Below are 20,532 nucleotides of genomic sequence, written 5' to 3'. Positions count from 1 at the left end.
TTCCTGGATTAAATGGGAAAATATATGGTAAGTATTTAGTCTTTATTAGGTGTTCAACAAATATTAGTTTTCTTCCATGAGGAATAATAAGAAAAAAGTAATCGTTTCCGGGTATTTTTTCTTTTGTTCTTGTCCTCATAAAATCATGTAACGAATTGGATTAATTGATTCTCTTTGGTGTGGCATCATTTTAATTTTTGAGGATCTATGGCTTGTGTAAATTCTGGCTGTTAGTTTTTAGAAGCATTTTATTAGAGAACCTGCAATGTGTCCACCTCCTTATGATGGTCTTGGTTTAGTTGTTTAACCTCTCAGAGCTTTGAATTCTTTACCACCCACTGTGGAGATCATGCCTTGGGACTTCCTGTGACGATCTATAGCAAAGTAGAAATGTTAGACGCCTGGCAGAGTGCTCATCATAGAGCGTGCTCCGTGCTCCTTCCCTGGCACCCCGCTCCTCCCTTCGTGCTCTGGTTCCTACAGAGCTTGCCGGGGCCGGGTGGTGGAGGGCAATGCAGCCGGCCTGTGCACTGCACCCGAGGCAAACGCCATTGTCCCGGAAGCTGGAAACCAGCCAGTCTTGTCTGGATGGCAGGTCCCTGTCATGATTAGCAATACTTCTCTTACATTTTCATGTCAAACAATTGATGAGGAAACACTTCTTAATAATTTCTCAGATGTTGCCCAGAATAATGGGGCACTTATGGTTACAGGTAGGTTGCTGTGAAATTCAATTTACACGAATATGCCCAGAAGCAGAGAAGCGTGGAGTGATGAATGAATGGTGTTTACTTTCCTCTCCTCCGTCTCCATCAGGAATGACTAAAGTGGGTCAGGCAGCAGAGCTCATAACAACTTCCTTCCACATTTCAGTTGATCCTGAAAGGAAAGAAATCCCAAACTTCAGAACCAGTGGTTTATGACTAATCCCGAATAAATCACCCGCTTTTTTCCCAGAATGTCATGATTTTCCAGCAAACATGGTTTTAATCCGAGGAGAGAGAGAGAGGGAGAGGCGGAATAAGATGTAACAAATGACTAAAGGGTTCTGGCAAAAGAAACAAGTCCACCAGAGGTTATGTCATTAAGGAGCTTTGCACATGTTCAGACTTTCATTTTGCATTCTGAGTGTCTGTAATCTGACCTTCCCTACTTGAAAGTGAAGGCAGCAAGCACGCTGCAGGCAGGAGCATGGCGTCCTGTTGCACATCCCATGCTGAATCCTGGGTTCTCTCTTGAAGATGCTGTTTATCCCAGAGCCGTAAGCACATGTGAAGCAGCGCTCAGAAGCTGCCTGAGGGGGAAGGGAACGGTCCTTCCCAACCCCCTAAACCAAAACAGTCCCCCACTGCCCAAACGCCTGTGTTTCTCTTCATACCGGGCTGTTGAGGTACACATTTTTCGTAACACTAAGAAATCACATTTGAATATCACTTTATGTTTAAAATGTGATTTTTATCTGATCCACAAACATCTATTTTAAGGAAACAAGGCAGGTATTAACAAGTACTAATATAATTAATATAATCAGAGAGTCAAATGATTCACATGAGTATACAGAGCTAGTAAATGATTCACATGAGCATATAGAGCTAGTAATTGTTGGGTCCAGCCTTACAACTTCGTCTTCTGATGTGAAGTTTAGGATTCTTTTTATCAAAAGGAATCCTACAGATCTCACAGTACTGGAATGCACAGTCTATCATGCAAATATTTTTAGGAAGGAAGGAAGGAGAAAAGGAAGGAAGGCAGTCAATAAGAGAGGAAGGAAGGAAGAAGAGGAGGAGGAAGATGAAATATTTATGCAAATATGAGAAAGTCCAAAAAAATATATTGATGAAACCTCCCATCCACTCTTGTGGTAGAGAATAACTCCTTACAGATAGCACTGGGAGGGTTCCCTTTGCTAAATATACTGTGGGCATATACAGATGTTCCCTTGGAGACGTGAGAGGAACAGGACCTCCTGAGGGTGGTGCGTTCGGCAAGACCCAAGGGGCACTCAGTGGGATCTGCATTTTCCTGGACTCAACTCTGTGTGAAAACAACATTGTCGGGATCGTACGTTACCTGCATTCAGGTCCCAAATTCAACCCTTATTAGCGGGATAACCTTGAGCAAGTTACTAAAATCTCACTAATCCTTAGTTTCTTCATCCGATGATAGGAATAATAATAGTACTGCCTCGTAGGATTCTTGTACAGGATAAGATTATCCAATAATGGATTCAAGATCCCTGCAGCGTGTCTAATGCACAGTGGCTTCACAGTGTGCAGGCATTCACAATATATAGGTGTTGGCGTTTCTGTTTATTTTTTATTCATGCACCCATGATTCCATGTGCATTTGTTATTTTTCTAACTCATATTATCTCTGCTTAAAAAAAAAAAAAAAGAAAAAGCTGCAATTTTCAGCGGTATATCCTTGACCAAGTTCCTTGACCCCTCTGAGTATCAGCACCCTCCACTGTAGAATGCAGGAAATAATTAGTGTTGTTTGCCCGAAACTCTTGGGAAGCCCCTTGATTCTAGGTAAACCCAAGCAGTTGTTCACCTTAGAAATACTATCTACTTGTGGGGTTAAAAAGTGTAAGGAAAAATAAAATAAAAGGTAATATATATAAAACACCTGTTATATGGCAGGTATTTAATAAATGGTATCAATATTATTATGTACACTAAGGGTCCTTGGGGGTTATTTATAGATCTTGAGGAAATTCAGTCATTTCAATTTATTTGCATTCGCATACAGCCTTGAAAAAACACAACCGTTCATTCACTCAAACATTGTTGAACACAAACCACGCCAGACATTATGGTATGTGCCGAACACTTCAATGAACAGGACAACCAGTGGAGCTTACATTTTATTTAGGAGAGGTGACAATTTTGCAACAAACGGTGCAGCATGGGGGTTCTCTTTCAGAAAGAGTGATCAAGGAAGGCTTCTTTTAGGAGCTGTGAGTGAAGGAATAAGACGGAACCAGCGCCGTGCAGAGCAGGGAGAAAGGTGGGCAGGACAGACTCAGTCAAGGTGAGGCATTTCAGGAGAGGTGGCTGGCAGAGTGAGAAAGAGGGGATGACTTGGAAGGAGTGTGGAGAGGGAGGCAGGATGCAGAGCAGGACAGGCCTTCAAGGCCAAGGAAGGAGTTTGTCCTCATGCTCCATGACCGACTCATCTCTGTTCAGTCTGGGTGAGAGAGGGCATTGCTCCGCAGCCTGCATCTGTACATGAACTGCCCCCCTTTGCACTCGACTTTGCCTGGGCACACAATGGCCTGTGTGAAATGATGAATTAGTGTACAAACCAACAGCCACTTGATTGCATCTTCAAGAGCTTCCCGATCTAGGTTGAGCACTCACGCACCAGGCTGCCCGTGTAGGCCTGAGGGCCTGAATGTTGCCGTGTGGAGTCTGGAAACCAGAAAGGTCGAGGGCACATCAGATTTGCCCTTTTAGTTCTGCAAAGACAAAGGTCCCAAGGCCTTAGCAGCAAAGCTTGCTGGGAAAACTGTCCTGAGTAGGTGTAGGCACCTCCCGTCTTCACGGCAGAGCAGAGGGAGGAGGTGAAAGGCCCCTGGCAGCAAAGGAAGCCATCTGGGACACATAGATCTGTGCACGACATGCAGAGTAACCAGGTCCAAGCAGCTTAAGTGCATTCTCAGCCCCACAGGACCCCACGGTGCTTAATAAAGCATCTTAATTCGGATTTAATAGGATATCTACTGTGTGCTAAAAACAGCAAATTGCTATTTATTAATGACATAATTATTAAAACTCAACACCTGGGCAGTGGAAGCTAAACCAAGAGTAGGGCAGTTCCTCGGAATGCTGTTTTAATAATTATCTTATTTAATTATTTACACATTTGGATTAAAATTCAATAAGAGCCAGATTAAACCTTAGCATCATGTATTAAATATGGACTGTATCCAGACAGTATGGCTCATTTGGCATCTGTCTTTCTTCCTAAGCATATCCTAACCACTTTGTGATCTTTCTGTTTCTATAATTGGTATGTTTTCTAGATTCAGATCTCAAAAGCCAGCAGACATCGCATACATGTCTGTGGGAAAAGGGAGCCATCAACTCTTACAAGATTTAATTTACTTTTGAGGCTTCAGTTCTCACCCCGCTGCCAGTTACCCTTCAGTTGGATTCTCAGAGTGGGATCTACACAGGATATTTCTGCCTGCATGTCCCTTGTCGTCTCACCATGAGGATGTCTAAAGCAGAGTTAATCAAATTAATGTTCTCTCCAAAGGTGGTTTCCCGTATAACATCCAGGGGTTCTCTAGTGCAGCCGCCCAGCTTCTGTTGAACAAAAGAGTGCACCTGCTTGACTCCGTGTCCCCTGTCCCCTTCCAGGCAGTCAGTAGTAGCCATGCACTTCCCTGGGCATTGCTCTCAAATCCATCCCTTTTTTTCCATCTTTACAGAGCCCACAGTTTAATCCAGGCTTTGAACATCACTCTTAGAGATTGATTCCACCAACTCTGATTTTTCTCTGTTCCACTTCATCTGACACATCGCTAACAGACTCTTTTTCTTAAAATAAATTTTTAAAAATTATGACATTCCTTTAAAAAAAATCAAATGCTTGCCATTATCTATAGGATAGAGTTAAAATCCAGGACCTAGCCATTCAGGCTGTTCCATAATCTGGCTCTAGCTTACCTCATTGATCTTGTATTGTGCTTTTCATTGATTGTGTTAAAATGTCCTGACCGTCCATTCTGTGTTGACACTACATGTGTGTGCCTGCCAAGCACAGACAATGTTACAGCTCATTTCTGGAGCTCTTCACATCTCTGGGAACTACTTTCAGTGTATTTCATACATTTACTCTTTAAATCCTTGGAAGACCCTCGTGAAGCCCGTAAAATCATTAGCTCCATTTTATAGATGAGGACGGTGAGGCACTGACAGGTTATGTAGCTTGGCTAAGTTGCCCAGTTAGAGCATAGCAGAGCCAGCACTGAAACTCCTGTCTCTTGCAAGTACATTCTATGTCTTCATTTGGTTCATGGATTTCTGCCTTCCCATCTGTGCCCATGTAATTCTGTCCCATTTGAACCAGCTTCACTTTTTCTGCCTAGATGACTGCTTCCCATTTGTTGATATCCAAAATAGACTCCCCACCGAGGGGAAGCCATCTCTACACTCCCGCTCGCTGTGATCCTCCCTCCTACTAACGCATAGCGCTTAATATTCCTGCCATTCATTTCACTTTCAATCACACACAATTTTCTAACATATTTTGCTTTATTATCCAACTCTCTGGAATGTTTATTGGACCCTGTGTCCCCAAACAGATTGTAAGTTCATGGAGGGCCAAGCAAATTGGAATATTTCCGTATGTCATTCATATACCTAGCACACAATTGTGCATATACTAGGTGTTTACAAAATGTCTGTTGAATGACTTTTTACCCAGCTTCTAAAGTCTTCTATTAACGATTATGCCTGGCTACAACATGTTTTGTTTTTCTTTCCACTTTTTTGAGACAAGGTCTTGGTCTGTTGCCCAGGCTGGAGTGCAGTGGCATCATCGTAGCTCACTGCAACCTTCAAACTCCTGGGCTCAAGTGATCCTCCTACCTCAGCTTCCTGAGCAGCTGGGACTACAGGCATGGACTACCACAACCAGCCAATTTTTTTTGTTTTCTGTAGAGACAGGGTCTCACTGTGTTGCTCAGCCTATTCTCAAACTTTTAGCCTCAAACAATACTCCTACCGCGGCCTCCCACAGTGCTGGGATTACAGGCATGAGCTACTGTGCCCAGCCTTATGTCTTGCTAATAATGCTTTACTTATGTTGTCTCCTTTGCCTACCATGTCTTTCCTTCTCCTCTCCCCAGACCTGATTCACGTTTACTCATTCCTAGGGTTTACCTTAGGTGTCACATGTCTAAGAAGTTTCCCATGGCATCCATCTCCATGCTGGTTTAGATGTCTGTCCCTTTTGTTCCCATAACTCCTGATCCATCCTTCTATGTCACAATACATTAAAGGGTTAGTCTTCTCTCTCTGTTTCTACATCTCTAGACTGCGAACTACTTGAGGACAAGGATGGTGTCTTATTTAGTTTATGTTCCCAGTGCTTAGGACAATGCTAGTATATGAAAAATGTTCCATGGATATTGATGAAGGATTGAATGAAAGAGTGAATGAATGAAATGAAGCAAAGCAGTCCTAGTATGTCTCTAAGGCCCACATGATGAGAATAAGTTAAATGCAGAATATATGCATGGAAACAATATAAAAATATAACCCATCTCAGACTTGGCCAAAAGCTTCCTTATGAGCGTGGATTAGTTGAAACTCGTGGTGCATCCTTATCAATTTCATTTAATTTTGAATACTGACAATGTGCTAGAAGTTGACTCCCAGAAAATGTTACTTTCAATCTCGTAGCATCTTACGCATTATGCAATTTAGTTCTGATACTTGGGATTTCACCTCTGGTCAGACCACTTCAGCTCTACGCCATGGATGATCTGCCTCTAAATTCACCCAGGAGGCTGTCCTCTTAGGCAGGATGGAAAAGGGCAGCAAGCATATCTCCAACTTGTACCTCATGAGTTGGACAGTTTCCAATTGCTAGTGGGGGTAGACAATTCTAGATGATTCTTCCAAGCATGAGGTGCAGTTGTCTTATTTAATATACTTACTATGCTGACAGCTCTGGCCCAAACCACCTTCTATCCTACTTGGGGACTGTGCATTGTTCTCTAGTGTATGATTAGCAGATTAGCTATCATGTAAGAAGCCAGGAAAATGAACTCCCAGTAAGCCCTTCCAAAGCAAGAGTAATTCATTACCCAGTCTGATTTCCACTTAAAATGTACTTTAAGCACACTTCCAACTACAAACCCTAAATCACCCTGTGTTCACAAAGCCCATCATTTTTTATTTTATTGCATGGCGTTGGCGTGACATAATCCTTTGCAGAGCATCTCGGAGTGCTTTACAGATCAATAAATTACTTACCTGCACAGTCGAAGCAGTGTCTGCAAGGCCAGCACAGACATTCTGCAGGCAGCTTGTCCTCCAGGAAGCAAGCAAGGCTGTGTGGGTGCCAAGAATGGGCAGGAGCAGGGACCAGGCAGATGTATGGGTTGGGGAGCAGTGCATGAGAAGGGAAGGCTTCAGTTAATACTCCAGGAATAAGATACATCAAAGTGTTTATTTCTGAAATGATCCGTTTAAATGATTCTAGAACTAAGAAAATTCAGAAGTTTGTACCCTTCGGGCAGTAAACAAATCAAATTTTCAGTCATTAACTCATCAATTACCTTTCTGTCCTGGAAGGCTCAATCTAGCTTTTAAAACGATACGACCATAAATTGCAATGTTATAGCCTAAAAGTCCCAGATGGTAGAGCCAGTGGTCTGTCTCCAACCCTCACCACATCCACTCCCCATTATTTCTGTCCCACCAGATACCTATGAGAGTGCGGGTAAGTGTGCATGTGCACACACACATGCACACACACAAACACATACACACAGACACACAGACACACACACTGCCTATCTATCTGAAGCTCAGTGTGGATTGAAATCTTAAAATGATTAACTGGTGCTTTCTCTATGAAAGGCACCCTATTTAGGATAGCAAAAAGTATTAATAAAAAGATGAGTAAGGCTCTTATTCAATACCTTATCTTCAGGCAATTTATAGCATAGAAGGGAAGGTGGGACACAAGTACCGTAAGGGAGTTTAGTTTAAATGCCATAAAGGAGGTACCACAATGCTGTGGGAGCCCCAGGAAGGAGAGGTCACATCCTCCTGGAGATCACCTGGAAGGCCTTATGGAAGGGGGTGGCAGTTCACGCAGGCCTGGCACAATTTTAATGGGTGTATATAGTCAGAGAAAAGGGTCTGAGCACTAAACTCAGCAGTGAGGGTCTGGGTATAAGGACACAAAAGAGCAGCACATGCTTATTAATAATGAGTGCTCCAGCTGGGCAGATGCAGGGCATGAGTCGAAGATAATATTGGAGAAGGAGGGAAAGGGAAGAAGGCTAAGTATCTTCATAATTCCCCCTTTTCATAGAGGACAAGACCCGACACAACTAGGAATGAGTAATGGTTCAAGTAGAAGAAGGCCAATATCGAAATTTCCAAACCCATCTGATTTTAGAGTGAGTGTCCCATTATGGCCTTGGAACGAGGAATAACGTCATCGTGCAGCTTCCCTGGGTTCTTCGGCAGGCCTGATCACACTGTATCCTGGGTGGGTGATGTGCCCTGGAATGGCACAGCGTGGCTCTGAGGAATGTGTATTCAAGGAAGGAACATAACTTGGACAAACAGAAGAGTGCTGCATGGCGGGGCCACTTTATTTGCCAAGAACTAATGTGTCAAAACCATTTTTGGAAAGACTGAAATAATATGAACTAATGACCCAACTCTGAGGTTGTTATAAACATGTCACAGGTTGGGAAGGTGGTTCGCTTGAATAACCATTATAACTCAATCCTATAAATATTCGCTGAGCTCTTACTGTGGATACAAATATGAGTAAGATGTGGTTCTGGCCATCAGAAAGCTCGTGGTCTGGTGGGTGAGTGACACTGAGCAAATAAACATAACACAGTGGGATAGGTTTTAGAATTGGAGTTTAGGGGCAGAATAAATGACACCCTTACTTTATCCACTTGAATTGTAAACTATTTGACAAATTAGACAAATGAGTAGCCACGTAGAAAACCAAACATCACATCGACTAGTGGGATTGCTGAGACAGGAGAATCAGGCTCGGATGTGCAGCAGCAGAGGGGTTCTACTGCCGGACCCTAGAATGAGACAGGTGTACACGCGCAGTGGCTGGCTGTACTGTAGGACGTGGCCGTCCTTGTGGGGTGCTGTTCCTGTAGAGCACGCACACGGAGGAGCAGAACAGAATGGAAGCTTCTGAAGGGAAGCCTGGCTCAAAACAAAATACAGAAAGAAATGAAGGTCCTGCCATTAACTTTACCTGTTAGGATGACTCCTTCCCTGCTGAGGGGAACAATTTAGGGGGGAGAGAGAGAGAGAGAGAGAGACAGTCCAAGGAGATACTTAGTGTGTTTATGGCTGCTGTTTTTTTGAGTCCCCGTCAGGTGTATATAATGTGCTCTGGGCACACAGATGAAGAGGAGACAATATGTTTGTGTTGTCAAGGATGGCAGAGAAGTGTAGAGTAGGGAAGATTGCAACAAAGAAACTGGCATTTAATTCAGGCCAGCCTTAAAGGATGTTTGGGAGTGTCCAGGAAGGATATAAGGAACAGTATTGATCCAAATGCGTGATGACCTGACAGGGCATAATGTGCTGGGGACACAAGAGGGTCAGCAGAAGTGGAGTCACTGGGGAGGGCTGTGGAAACGTGGGTTGATTCCTGATTCTGAACAGCCCCTACTCAGGGGAAGGAGCCTGGGTATGATCAGTGTGGCAACGGGAGCAATCAGAGCTGTTCAGGCGGTGATGTGATAGGATCAGAATTGCATCATCTGAAGATGCAGAGGCATGCAGTATGAAGGGCTCACAGGCATGTGTCTGGTGGGGGGCGGTGAGACTAGAGGTGGGCAGAGGGTGGAGGTAGGAGGAAGGAGATAGTTATAGCAGTATTGCAGTGGAATTTATCCCCATTTGGACTCCCTGACTTCGTGTTTAAGTAGGAGCAAGTGGAAGCTAGATTCAAGGTGAGATATTTTTCATGTTTAAGGTAATTCCTCTAATTCCTCATTGTTAAATTACTATAATCCATATATTTCAGTCTCTGGACTCTTCTGCCAACTGCCATTGTAAGACAATAAAGAAATCTTTCAGCAGGATCTTCATTTCCCTCCTGTCTGTTTTGTCTCCACAGTCTCTCCCAAAATTGTAGAGATTTCTTCAGATATCTCCATCAACGAAGGGAACAATATCAGCCTCACCTGCATAGCAACAGGTAGACCAGAGCCTACGGTTACCTGGAGACACATCTCTCCCAAAGGTAAGAGCAGCGGTTTGGTATATCGCGTCATCAGAGGAAATGGGAGAATTGTTGGCAATGGGTGGGGGGTTATGGTACCGGTTACCTGGCCCACTGGGTTCTACGTTCTTGGTAACCTGATCATATGCTAATGGCTCTGCAGAGAATTTTGGTGTTCTCTGCAAGACAGGCATATCCTCTAAGATTCTGGAAATCATTCTTGAGTATCTCTTCAATCCCTTGGAAATGAATCCCAGTTGTCTCTAGGTGAAATGGTGGTAAGATACTCAGGGTGAACTTTGCACATCAGATTCGATGGTGGAAGGATCTGCGTTGGTGGCATCGCTCAGCTGGTTGTTTTAAGAGAGAGAAAACACAAACACATAATGATGGGTGAGAGCTTTACATGGCCATATTCCTAAAAGGAAAATCTCCAAGTCTGTGCCTCTTCAGCATTGCCAAAAATCTGGTCATTAGCTGGTTTTGTGGTTTTGTTGTTTTACTCTGATTGATCCTACATTACAAATACAACTTAATGTGTGACTAAATTGCAAAATTTACTTTATCTAAATGTTCGGATTTTATGTAGACCAGACTAAGTGTTGTTTTGTGCTTTCATGAATAGGGCATTAAAACCTTTAGAATTTAAGACCAGATGCTATTTATGATTAAGTTAGCTTTCATTTGGGAACAAGGCACGTAAAATTATTTTATTCATTCTTAAATGTTTATTGAGTGCTTACAGATTCCAGGCTCTCTTCTAGGCACTGTGGGACATAGCCATAAACCAAAAAAATAAGGTTCTGCTCTCTTGAGCTCATATTCTCATGAGACAGGTGACCAAAAAAAAAAAAAGTCCACAATATAATTGATAAGGGTGAGAAAAAGGAGCAGCATACCTTGACAGAATGACAAGGGGTTTGGTCAGAGAAGGCCTCTGAAAAGGAGACATTTGATCAGAGACGTGGATAGCAGTCCTTAATTCCGTTGCTTCTTGGTGGGTGACATGAAACGTATGTATGTAATTGCAACTGTATATGCGTGTTTGCACAGACAGGTAGACGAAGGCTTGTGTACTGCTGGGTAGTGCAGGTTTAAGGATTCTAGACGAACCTTCGTGGTGATGGTTGCTTGTTGCAGGTTGGGTGCCCCAAAAGCAGACTCCGAGAAGGTGACTGGTGTGAAAGAAGCTTAGGGGATGCTATCGGGATCATCTCTTGTGGAAGGGAGGGGAGAGAAGCAGGGCTGGGCAGAGGCAGAAGCTAACTTGTCATGCGGTTCAGTGGGACATCTCAGCTGACCCTTGGGGAGCTCTGAAGCTAGGATGACCCTTGCAAAATGTCCTTTATTGAGGCAACAGGGCTTGTTCTCTATGTCAGCACAGCAGTCTGAATTTAGGCTGTCCCAGCAAGGTCCAATGTGACCTTGGACCAAGCAACTCTCTTCACATGAGAAAATCCGCACCAGGGGCCAACAGCTGAGGGCTGTCCACCAGCAGCATGGTGTGTCCACTGGGGCATACGTCCTCTGCTCCTGCAGGCGGCCTTGTACTGCGGTAGCCACTACATTTGGACATTTAAAACAATCAGGATAGGACTACAAATGGACCCCAAATATTGAATTTCCTCTCTCAAACAGTGACGATTTGCCCTGATAGTGTTCTCAGAGAAGGCATGAAATCTTCAGCTGGGTGTGGCCTGAATTCCTGAGATCTGTCCTGTGCTGCCATTGTTGACACTGTCACTGTGAACAAAGGGATCAGGGAGAGCTACTGACGTCTCTGCGCATCTCCATCTCTCCATTTGAGATGACCTTCCAGGTAGACTGGCCCAGAATCTGGGAGGAGTCTTCAGCTGCGAGTGAGCTCATTAGTGAGGGAGAGTGGCCCCAGGGCACTTCTGCAGGAGGGGCCACCCAGATGGACAGACTTTCTGAGTCCGAGGCGCACGCCATTCATCACCGCTGAACGCGGAGTCCCCAGTGCTCTCGGACGCCAGGGCAGTCTGTGCCTTTAAAATCTGCAGAACATTTATCATCAGGGTAGACTTCCTTTGGCTCATGTCAACAGGCCCTGTCTCCTGTTTGATGTCTTTTCTCATTCCCTCCTCTGGCCAGTCAGCTCTCTGTCCTTTTCCGGCTGTTTCTTTCCGCCCTTCCCCTCTACTCATCTTTTGTCCTGCCCTCTTATGCCTCTTCTGTCCCTGTTTTTGTCTGTGCTTCCCTTTCTCTCACAGCCTCCTCAGTGCTCCTGCTTTAATTTCATTCCTTTCCACATTCTCCCTCTCCCCTCCTCGCAGTTACTTGTTGTCCCCCTCTGATGTCTGAGCCTCCCCGGTTCGTCTTGCTGCTGTTCATGCTGCCATGTCTCAGAGTCCTTTGTTTCCCTTCTTGTGGCCGTGGAGCAGCTGCATTTCCCCAGGGGACCTTTACCTGAACCTGGGCCAGATGCTCCCATTTTACTAAGGTTTTAGCTGCTATGGAAACAGAAGATGGATCAAGGCAAGAAGAGCAGGATAATCAGAGTCTACCTGCAGATTAGAGTCATTTAGATGAACGGCGTTTTCCAGATCGCGGGTCCAGATTAGCTATCCCAGATTCAAACTGATGAGATGAGCCAAGCGATAACTAATCACCTCAGAACTCACCAGGGCGCTGTTTTCCCGGTGACTGATTATGTGGAGATCAGAGATGTCATTGGGCCACTGCCAAATCTGAACTGAAGCCAGAGACCCTTAGCTGTCACGCCTTCATCTTTCCCCACTATGTATTTTCAAAAGGGTGCTCATTTTAAATATGCTAGGACAGGCTTGGAGCTCCTTGGAGAAAAAGATGTGCACCTTAGCAGAAGCTCCAAAGGCAGAGAGCTATTGTCATCTTTTGTTTCGCTCTGTGAGGGTAGATCATGTTTCCATCAAGATCGTTCTTACACGGATACCTATTAAACCCCTGAATGAACAGTTGATTGGGCTAAGCTCTTTTGGCAACCCCGATGACTTCATTGCATTTTCTCTCCCTAGACTGATCCATTTGTTCCGTACATCCTCGATCATATGGTGCTGCTTGCAATAAAGTTATATAAACCTCTTTAGAATGTGTATTTCTAGCCTTGTCCACCTTCTGTGTGGAAAAGGAGTGCAGAAATGTTAACTATTTTAGTAGTGGTTCATGTATTTTGATATAGGGAAGCCTAGGAGTGACCACTGGGGAGAAAGAAGGGTGAGGGTCCTTGTGTAGCACTTTGCATCAAATGGAGAAAATGTCACTTGTCAGTATCCAAGACGGAGAGGGAGATAGGGCTCCCATGCTACCTCTTGAAACTGCCATTCATTGTATGAAATAATTTTCCTTATATGATAACTGGCATCATGTTTTCTTTAATTCCACTTATGAACTTATAACTCTTACAGTTCAAGGAGAAGGTGCACTAGATTCTTAAAGACACCTGTCCTGCTCTGCACACCTGTCTTGAGGTGTGCAGGTGTTGTTTGCACCTGCATGGGCTTTGTTCTTTTCAGGAGGAAGAGACCCCATCCCACCGTCTGACAGGAAGAGCCATCTCTGTCGGCCTGAAGCTCTGTTGACCCTCAGCCAGAGTCCTTGCAGTGTCAGCATCCTACTCCAGGGGCAGATGTGCCGTCGGTGGAGCCACAGCCTCCTGTAGACATGTTCCCACTCCATGCCTTGCCTTTTGTCTGCATCTAGGCATGCAAGGATGTGTTCAGCGCAGCCCTTAAACTCTCAGCTTTCTATCTCCAGCAGAATACCCATAATGCCATGCTGTTCCTCTGTGTCTTCTCTAAGTAAACAGAAATACGATCTTTCAGTGTCTCCTAAACGTGACAATGTGTAGGACCTCACTCTTCATAGAAGAGTATTTTCAAAGCCCTATTTTGATGTCACCAATTTCTGTTGGATTGCAAATGCTTTAGAGAAAAGGCTGGGATTCTCATATTGCCATATTCCTGGGGTCCCAAAATGAAACTCAGGTGCAGGAGTGAGTCCAGTCACTGATCTGTGGGTCTTGCTAAACATTTGGAATCAGGGATCACTGAGTGCCCTAATGGACATCTCTTGGGTGCACCTACCTCACCATTCTCTATCAAATAAAACATTGACAACAGAAACCTCACCTAGGCTACCTAAAGAACACTTCCCACCAAGATATTGGTGATGGAATTCAGTAAAGCCTGTGACCCATCCACAGAGATATCCTGATTTCTGATTTATTTATTCATTGCCCTGGGAGTTGATAGGGCCTGCGTCACATTTCTCTTTGGTTTCTCACTTTCTTTCACAGTGCCTAGTATCTGGGAAGCATTCAGGAGATATTTGTTGATTCAGTGAACAAGCACTGCCATTTGCGAGTGCCCCAAAGGGGCATGCCTGTTCTCCCGATTCAAAGACTTTATCCCAATCTTTGAGGAATTCGCCTGCACTTTGATGTTCCCAGTGGAGACCTGGCATGTTTCCTGCTGCACCTCCCTGCTGGCAAATCACCAGGACATTTTCTCTGGCCTTTACAGGATCTCCAGGCCTTTCCTGATGTCCCCTAGCGGGGACTTGGCTGTGGCAGGGCTTGGCTTCTCTTTGAAGGAGAGAGTTCTTTTCACGTTCTCCTTGCAAGAGTGGAGAAGGATCACAGGTGGCTTTGGTGGTGGGTCTCCTGTGAGCTCCCTTCTGCTGTCGTCGCCGCTTCGTTATGACTACTCTTCTGATGTGTGTGCCTGTCTGACGGGTGCTTCATCTGGCCCTTGTGGGGGACAGCTGATCTTTGTGGCACCTCACTGTTCCCAACACTCCTGTGCCTAACCTCCCAATGGCTCCCAACCATGGTTTCCTAAAGCAATCCTGGATATTGCACAGGAAGGTTGGCTCAACTTTATGTGAAAATTTGCTACTCCTTATGGGTTAATGAAAGAAAAAGAAAAGATAAAGAAATCAGTAGGAAAAAAAAAAAAGAAAAATGTTCTATAAAGCTCATCTCCTCTTCTGCCTATCTGTCTCTCTCTCTCTTTCTCTTGCTCTCACTGTCTCTCCTGGTGTGTGATCTGAGGTGAGTGAGGGATTGAACATTGTCCCCTGGGTCACATGAAGACCCTGCGGGCAGAATCAGAGCAGAACCACATGTCCATTGGATTTCAAGCCGAGCCCTGCGTTCCGGAAGCCTTTCTCTTTACACAGCGTGGAGCCTGTGCTGCTGCGTGCCCTCCTCACCCTACCTGTGGGACTCAGCCACCTTCCTCAGGTCCAAGTCTCTGCCTTCCCACTCCAGTTCTCCTGCTGTACTTGAAGAGGCCCAGTGGGCTGGGAGTTGTCCACTCCTTGCCTCTCAGAGCTTTCAAAAGCACCAACCTGGTGAGGCAAAGTGATCCTTGGATGAGAGCTCTTCTCCTTCCCGTGTCCCGAGCCTGGTTCTCCCTCCCCACCCCCACTGCCCTCACCCTGCCACCCGTCCACCTATTTTCCTGTTTGTCACACTGACAAGGCTTCTCCCCAGCCAAGCAGGACACTGAAGCACTAATTGGCACTGGAGGTATCACAGCTTGAGTTCAACCAGAGCTGGCAGGCGCCATGACTCCGGTGACAGCTCTGTGAAAAAGTGTCAGAAGCAGAGCTCCGGCGTGCCATCGGCTGACTGCAGCACCCTGGCACTAATGAGCAGCCTGTCAGCACCAGCACCAGGGGCCCCGTGTGGCACAGAGATCATTAGAATGGCAGACGGGAGAAACTTCCTCAGCAAAGAGGTGCTGGGGAGGCCAGGAGAGGACAAAATGGAACTAAAGATACCACTTTACCCACAGACGGCGACCATCCAGCAGGAAAAGACCAAGAGAAAAAGAGAGAGAGGTGGAGAGAGAGAAAAAGAAACAGAAAAAAAAGACACTTTTAAAAGATCTACCTTTGCCAATTCTGGACAACTCTTGGAATCTCTTTTTTGCTGGGTGCTTCTTTCATTAATCGATGTAGGCTGTAAATCTCTGCCCCAATCCGAGGGGAAGCCTCCATGATTAAAGTAACTGTCCAGTCGTGGCTGTGCTATGAATCCAGGCAGTAGCCTAAGTCTCTGAGAAGCAGGAACCTAAGGAAGAAGGGAGGACTTGGAATTTGAGTGTTTTTGCAACTTGTCAGGGCAGACTGTCCCGCTAGGGGGTCCCCTGAGCCTGCCTGTCTTGTGCTGGGGTATTAGAGTCCAGGAGAGGCAATTTACACGAAGTGCCCTTTGCCCTGCTGGTCCTTCCAAGAGGTGTGTGTGGGAGTGGCCAGTGTGTCTGCTCTGTCTCTCTGCTTCCTGAGGGCAAGTGTGAATTAGCCAGCGTGTTCAGACTTCTGCTTCAGGCCCAGGAGTGGGCGGTTCTGAGCTTTACAGAGTGTCTGGCCCTTCTCCCAGGCTTTGGCGACCCACAATGACTGCATTTCCATGCTAGAAAGCAATGATCTGTCTGAAAGAGATGGGCTTCCAAGGCAGGGCCAACTAGATTTGAATTCCCATCCACTACTCGCAGGCTGGGCCATGCTGGGCCAGGGGCAGACCTCTCTGAAGAAGTTCTTCTTCATTTCCTTCTTGCTTCTTGGCATGGCACATAGACTCCCCATGATTTGGTTCCAAACCCCTTTTGGCCCTCACACTGCAGTGACACTAGTAACCTGACATCTGCCCAGGTGTCCTCACCTTTTCCCACACTACTGTCTCTCCTCCCATCACCCTACCTCCCACTCTTTTGGTTCAAGTTCTAGTTTGAGTTCTACTTGACCTTGCTCAGATGCTACCAGTTTGAAAGCCTTTGATGACTTTCTTCAGGCAGAGTGAGTCACGCCTTTCTCTGAGATCCCACAGCACTTTGCATTCATTTCCAGTTATGGCTCTTCTATAGGTACCCAAAGGCCGCTGACCCACCCCTGTGATGTAAGGGATCATGGCCAGCAGGGACCATCCTTATGCTGTTTTGTTTTGTCCCTAGCGCCTGGTACTGCACCAGATGTCTGCAGGCCCTGTAAGTGATTGTTGAATGAGGAACAATCCAATACTGTAAATACAGTCTTGTTGGTCCCTAGTTAAAACTAAGTCTTTCTGGTGCATAATTTGAAACAAAATCAATTTTAGTGAGTAAAGGGTAAGATACAAGAGTCTCATCTGTTTGCATCCATTTTGACTGTTGATCATCTCAGTTTCCCAAGGCAATCAAATGAATTCATCAGAAAAGACCACTGCCTTTCTGATCAGTACTCAGGTCTGAGTCGTAGACTCTTAGATTCTTCCTCTGTGAAATAGAGATAATAATGCCTTCCCAACATGGATGTGACAAGCACTAAACATGTGGAACAGTGCAAAACAGCAGGCCGGATGGCAACACACAGTAGGGCAGCTTAGTTAATGCAGTGTGTTGGCGTCTGGACCTTCAGCCAGCTCTTCCTCTTCACTCCTGCTCATGAACCCAGAGAAGAAGGTGGGGGGAATTCAAATTCTTTTCCCTGAAAAGGTTGAATCTTTGCAAAGGCTCAACTCAGTCAATTGCCAGAATTGATAGGTATTCAAAGATGCTTAATCAGCACCTCCCTCATCCCCACCAGGTTCTAATTAATGTAGGTGCTTGATTAAAATTCCTAGAGCACCCCAAGTATCCATCCCAGGAGAGCCAAGTAATGGCTATTGCAAAAGATATTGCAGTGGTCACTGATGGTAGGAGAGCAAAATATAATTGCATCATAATGGAAAGTGACCAGCTTCCTGTTCGGAATAGCAGTGAAACATATTGCACGAGGCCCAATTTGTGCAGAGGAAGCGATTGATTATGATACAGATAAACCGGCAGTATAGCCTCAAGTATGGGGAAAGGCATCCAGGAACTTGCTAAGCAAATGGTTTAAATGCGGACAGGCAGACCAAGGTGGGAAAGAAAAAAATAGAGGAAGACATTTATAGATCACTCTTTAACTCTCTTTAACTATAAAATTATAGCTAGATAGATATAGTCAGGATAAAATGTGCCAGTGTCAATAAGGGTTTTTGTAAGTTTAATATTTATGATCTGGTTTAAAGGATTATTATAGCTGTGTGACTTCCTACTTCAAAGAAGAGAAAAATCATAAAAAGACTAGTGGGGAAATTAATGAGTTCAATGTGCCTGAATTGAGAACATATGAAATCGAGCCTCAGTCTAGAGACCAAGGGCAGGAGTGCATACCACAGACACTGTTTGTGGTTTTACCCAATTATTTAAAAACCCTTGAAAAATATTGTAGCATCAGGAGTCTGCTGAATACAGACATTGCTAACAGCATCCTCCCCCACACTCTCTGGAGTCTTAAGCTATTTAGGCTTGTACTTACTTGGTGACTGTTACCATGCAGAACTGTTTTGATGGAACAAATAAAGGAAACATAATAGCAAAGAGATTGTATCATCTGCCCTACAGATGCCAGCCAGCCATGGCTCACTAAGATGCAAAGTCTCATTAAAATGGCAGCCCCTACAGGGCAGGAGACCTCATCTCTGAACACATGCCTGTAAGAGGCAGCGCCACTGGGGGTACAGGAGGGCCATAGCAGGCCCTCTCTCTGCCCATCACAACCAGAGTAACCTCCTACCAGCACACTGCTGTAGCCCAGCTAAAGGCTCTGGGAGTTCTGTGTCTAGGACCCACCAGGAACTGCCAACTAAGCTTGGAGTAAGTTCAGTTCAAAATATCCTTGTCACTAGGACTTCAAGTGTGTTGTTCTCACCATACCTACTTTTGCATCCTGAATCTTGTCTTGACTTATGATGACTGCATTTCCCCTGATAACGACCAGAGTCTCTATCATTCGATCATAACAATAGCTAATGGTTCGTGATGCTTAAAAATGTGCTAGGCACTCTTCTAAACGTTTACGAATGGCAGTTTCTATTCTTAACGACAGTGAGACAGGTCTTCTTGTCAGCCTCCCTCACCAGTGAGAAAACTTAATATGTTTCCCATTTGGATGAGGCTTAAGAAGGTCAGACAAATGGGCCCAGGTCACACGGCACCAATTTGCAGAGCTGGAATCCACGTCCAGGCATTCTCTCTCCAGAGCGTGTGGGCTGAATCACTGTGCTGTGTAGGGCAGTTCTCGAAGGGCGGGCTGTGGACCAGCAGCATGGACGTACCAAGTTCACGCCCCAGACCCACAGCATCACACCTGTAAGGGTGGGGCCCGGAAGCCAGAGTTGCAGCACCTCCTCCAGGTGCATGTGATGCACACCTAAGTCTGAGAACCGCTGCTGTGTGCACTACATCCTGGGCAATCGTCCTTACGTGCATTTATCACTTGATTCTCACAATTGTCCTAATTAATAAGCATTATTTTCATTTTAGAGATAAAGACATGAAGATCGGGGTGGGGAGAGGGGTAGGATTTGCCCACAAATACTAAATGGCCAAGGCAAAATTCAGATCCAAGTCTTTTTTACTCTAAAATCCAAAATCTTAATGCATATTGATTTCCTGCTTCGTTTCTGGCCCATTGCTGCTTCTAGAAGCATGTCTATTCTCTGCTTTCATGCCTCCCGCCAGCCGGGGCTTCTGGCCCTTGGGTGTCCACATTCCCTCGACATTCTTGCTAGTTTGCCCACATGCTTGTCCTGACACGGGACCCAGGCTGGGCTTGTGCTCAGCATTCCGTCCTCCCCAGTGACTAGGCTCCTTTCAGTGGGCGTCGGGAAGAGCCCCTCTGAGCAAAGGACGTAGCCCCAGTGTGGAGGGCGGACCTGTCCTCCATCTGCAGGCGAGTTCCCTTCTTCCAACAGAGTCTGCCTGTTCAAGCTGTGTGCTCTCCTTCCCCCCACCTCCACCTGGGTGGCCAGCGCTCACAGGATGGTGCATCTGCTCCCTGACTTGATTTATTATTTTTTTTGTCATGTTGAATACTATCATTCACTTGCACAATGGTATGTCTTCTGCTTTGATTGTTATTATTAGGTGGTTTTACACTTTAACAGCTTTGGATTTGAAAAGAAATCACCAGATTCCAGCGTATCACGTTCTTTAGTATCCGACTCCATTCAGTTTTCCTACATGCCCTTGTGGGATTAGGCATCCTTCATCTTCCTAGTGGTGTGAACCTCTTTTTCTACCAGAAGCAGGACCGTTGAAAGGAGCTGAGCAGCATAGCGATTCCGTTCCTCTAAGATTAAGGACCCAGCCTCCGTCCTGGCTGGGTTGTACAGGCTCTCCAAACACAGCTGCACAGCCAGAGCCTGTCCCCTGCCTTGGAATTTTGAGTCCTGAAGATGTAGCCCATTCCTTTCTTCCTTGGGAAGATCGTCTTGGCTTCTTACTTCTTGCCAACAATGGCTGCTGCTTCTCTGCCCCATGCTCCCCTACCCTAAAAAACAAATCCCTCTTCCCTCTTATTACACAGAGTTAAAAAGAATGACTTTGGGCTCTTTGGTTCTTCTGTAATAGATTCAGGACTACTCTAATTCCCTGCAGCGCTGCATTACCCTTTGTGGAGTGGCTCACTGGGGTTGCTGCGGCTGAAGCTATCTGGCCGGTTATCCCAGTGACAGAGAGAGACAGATGCTTTCTCCCCCACTGGTTTCTTTATTCT

General features: G+C 45.4%; 1 protein-coding gene across 5 annotated transcripts in view; it reads left to right on the top strand.

Annotated features, from left to right (window-relative positions):
* NTM (neurotrimin) overlaps positions 1-20,532 on the top strand; it is an 883,941-nt gene that overhangs the window by 756,129 nt on the left and 107,280 nt on the right. For all 5 annotated transcript variants that reach the window (XM_045555656.1, XM_045555655.1, XM_045555654.1 and 2 more), the window contains one exon: positions 9,859-9,984. In XM_045555656.1, coding sequence (XP_045411612.1) covers positions 9,859-9,984 — 126 coding nt within the window. The remainder of the gene's footprint in view (positions 1-9,858; positions 9,985-20,532) is intronic.

The sequence above is a fragment of the Lemur catta genome, chromosome 7 (genome assembly GCF_020740605.2).
Source record: "Lemur catta isolate mLemCat1 chromosome 7, mLemCat1.pri, whole genome shotgun sequence".
NCBI classification, from domain to species: domain Eukaryota; kingdom Metazoa; phylum Chordata; class Mammalia; order Primates; family Lemuridae; genus Lemur; species Lemur catta.
This window is presented reverse-complemented; position numbering and strand designations above follow the sequence as displayed.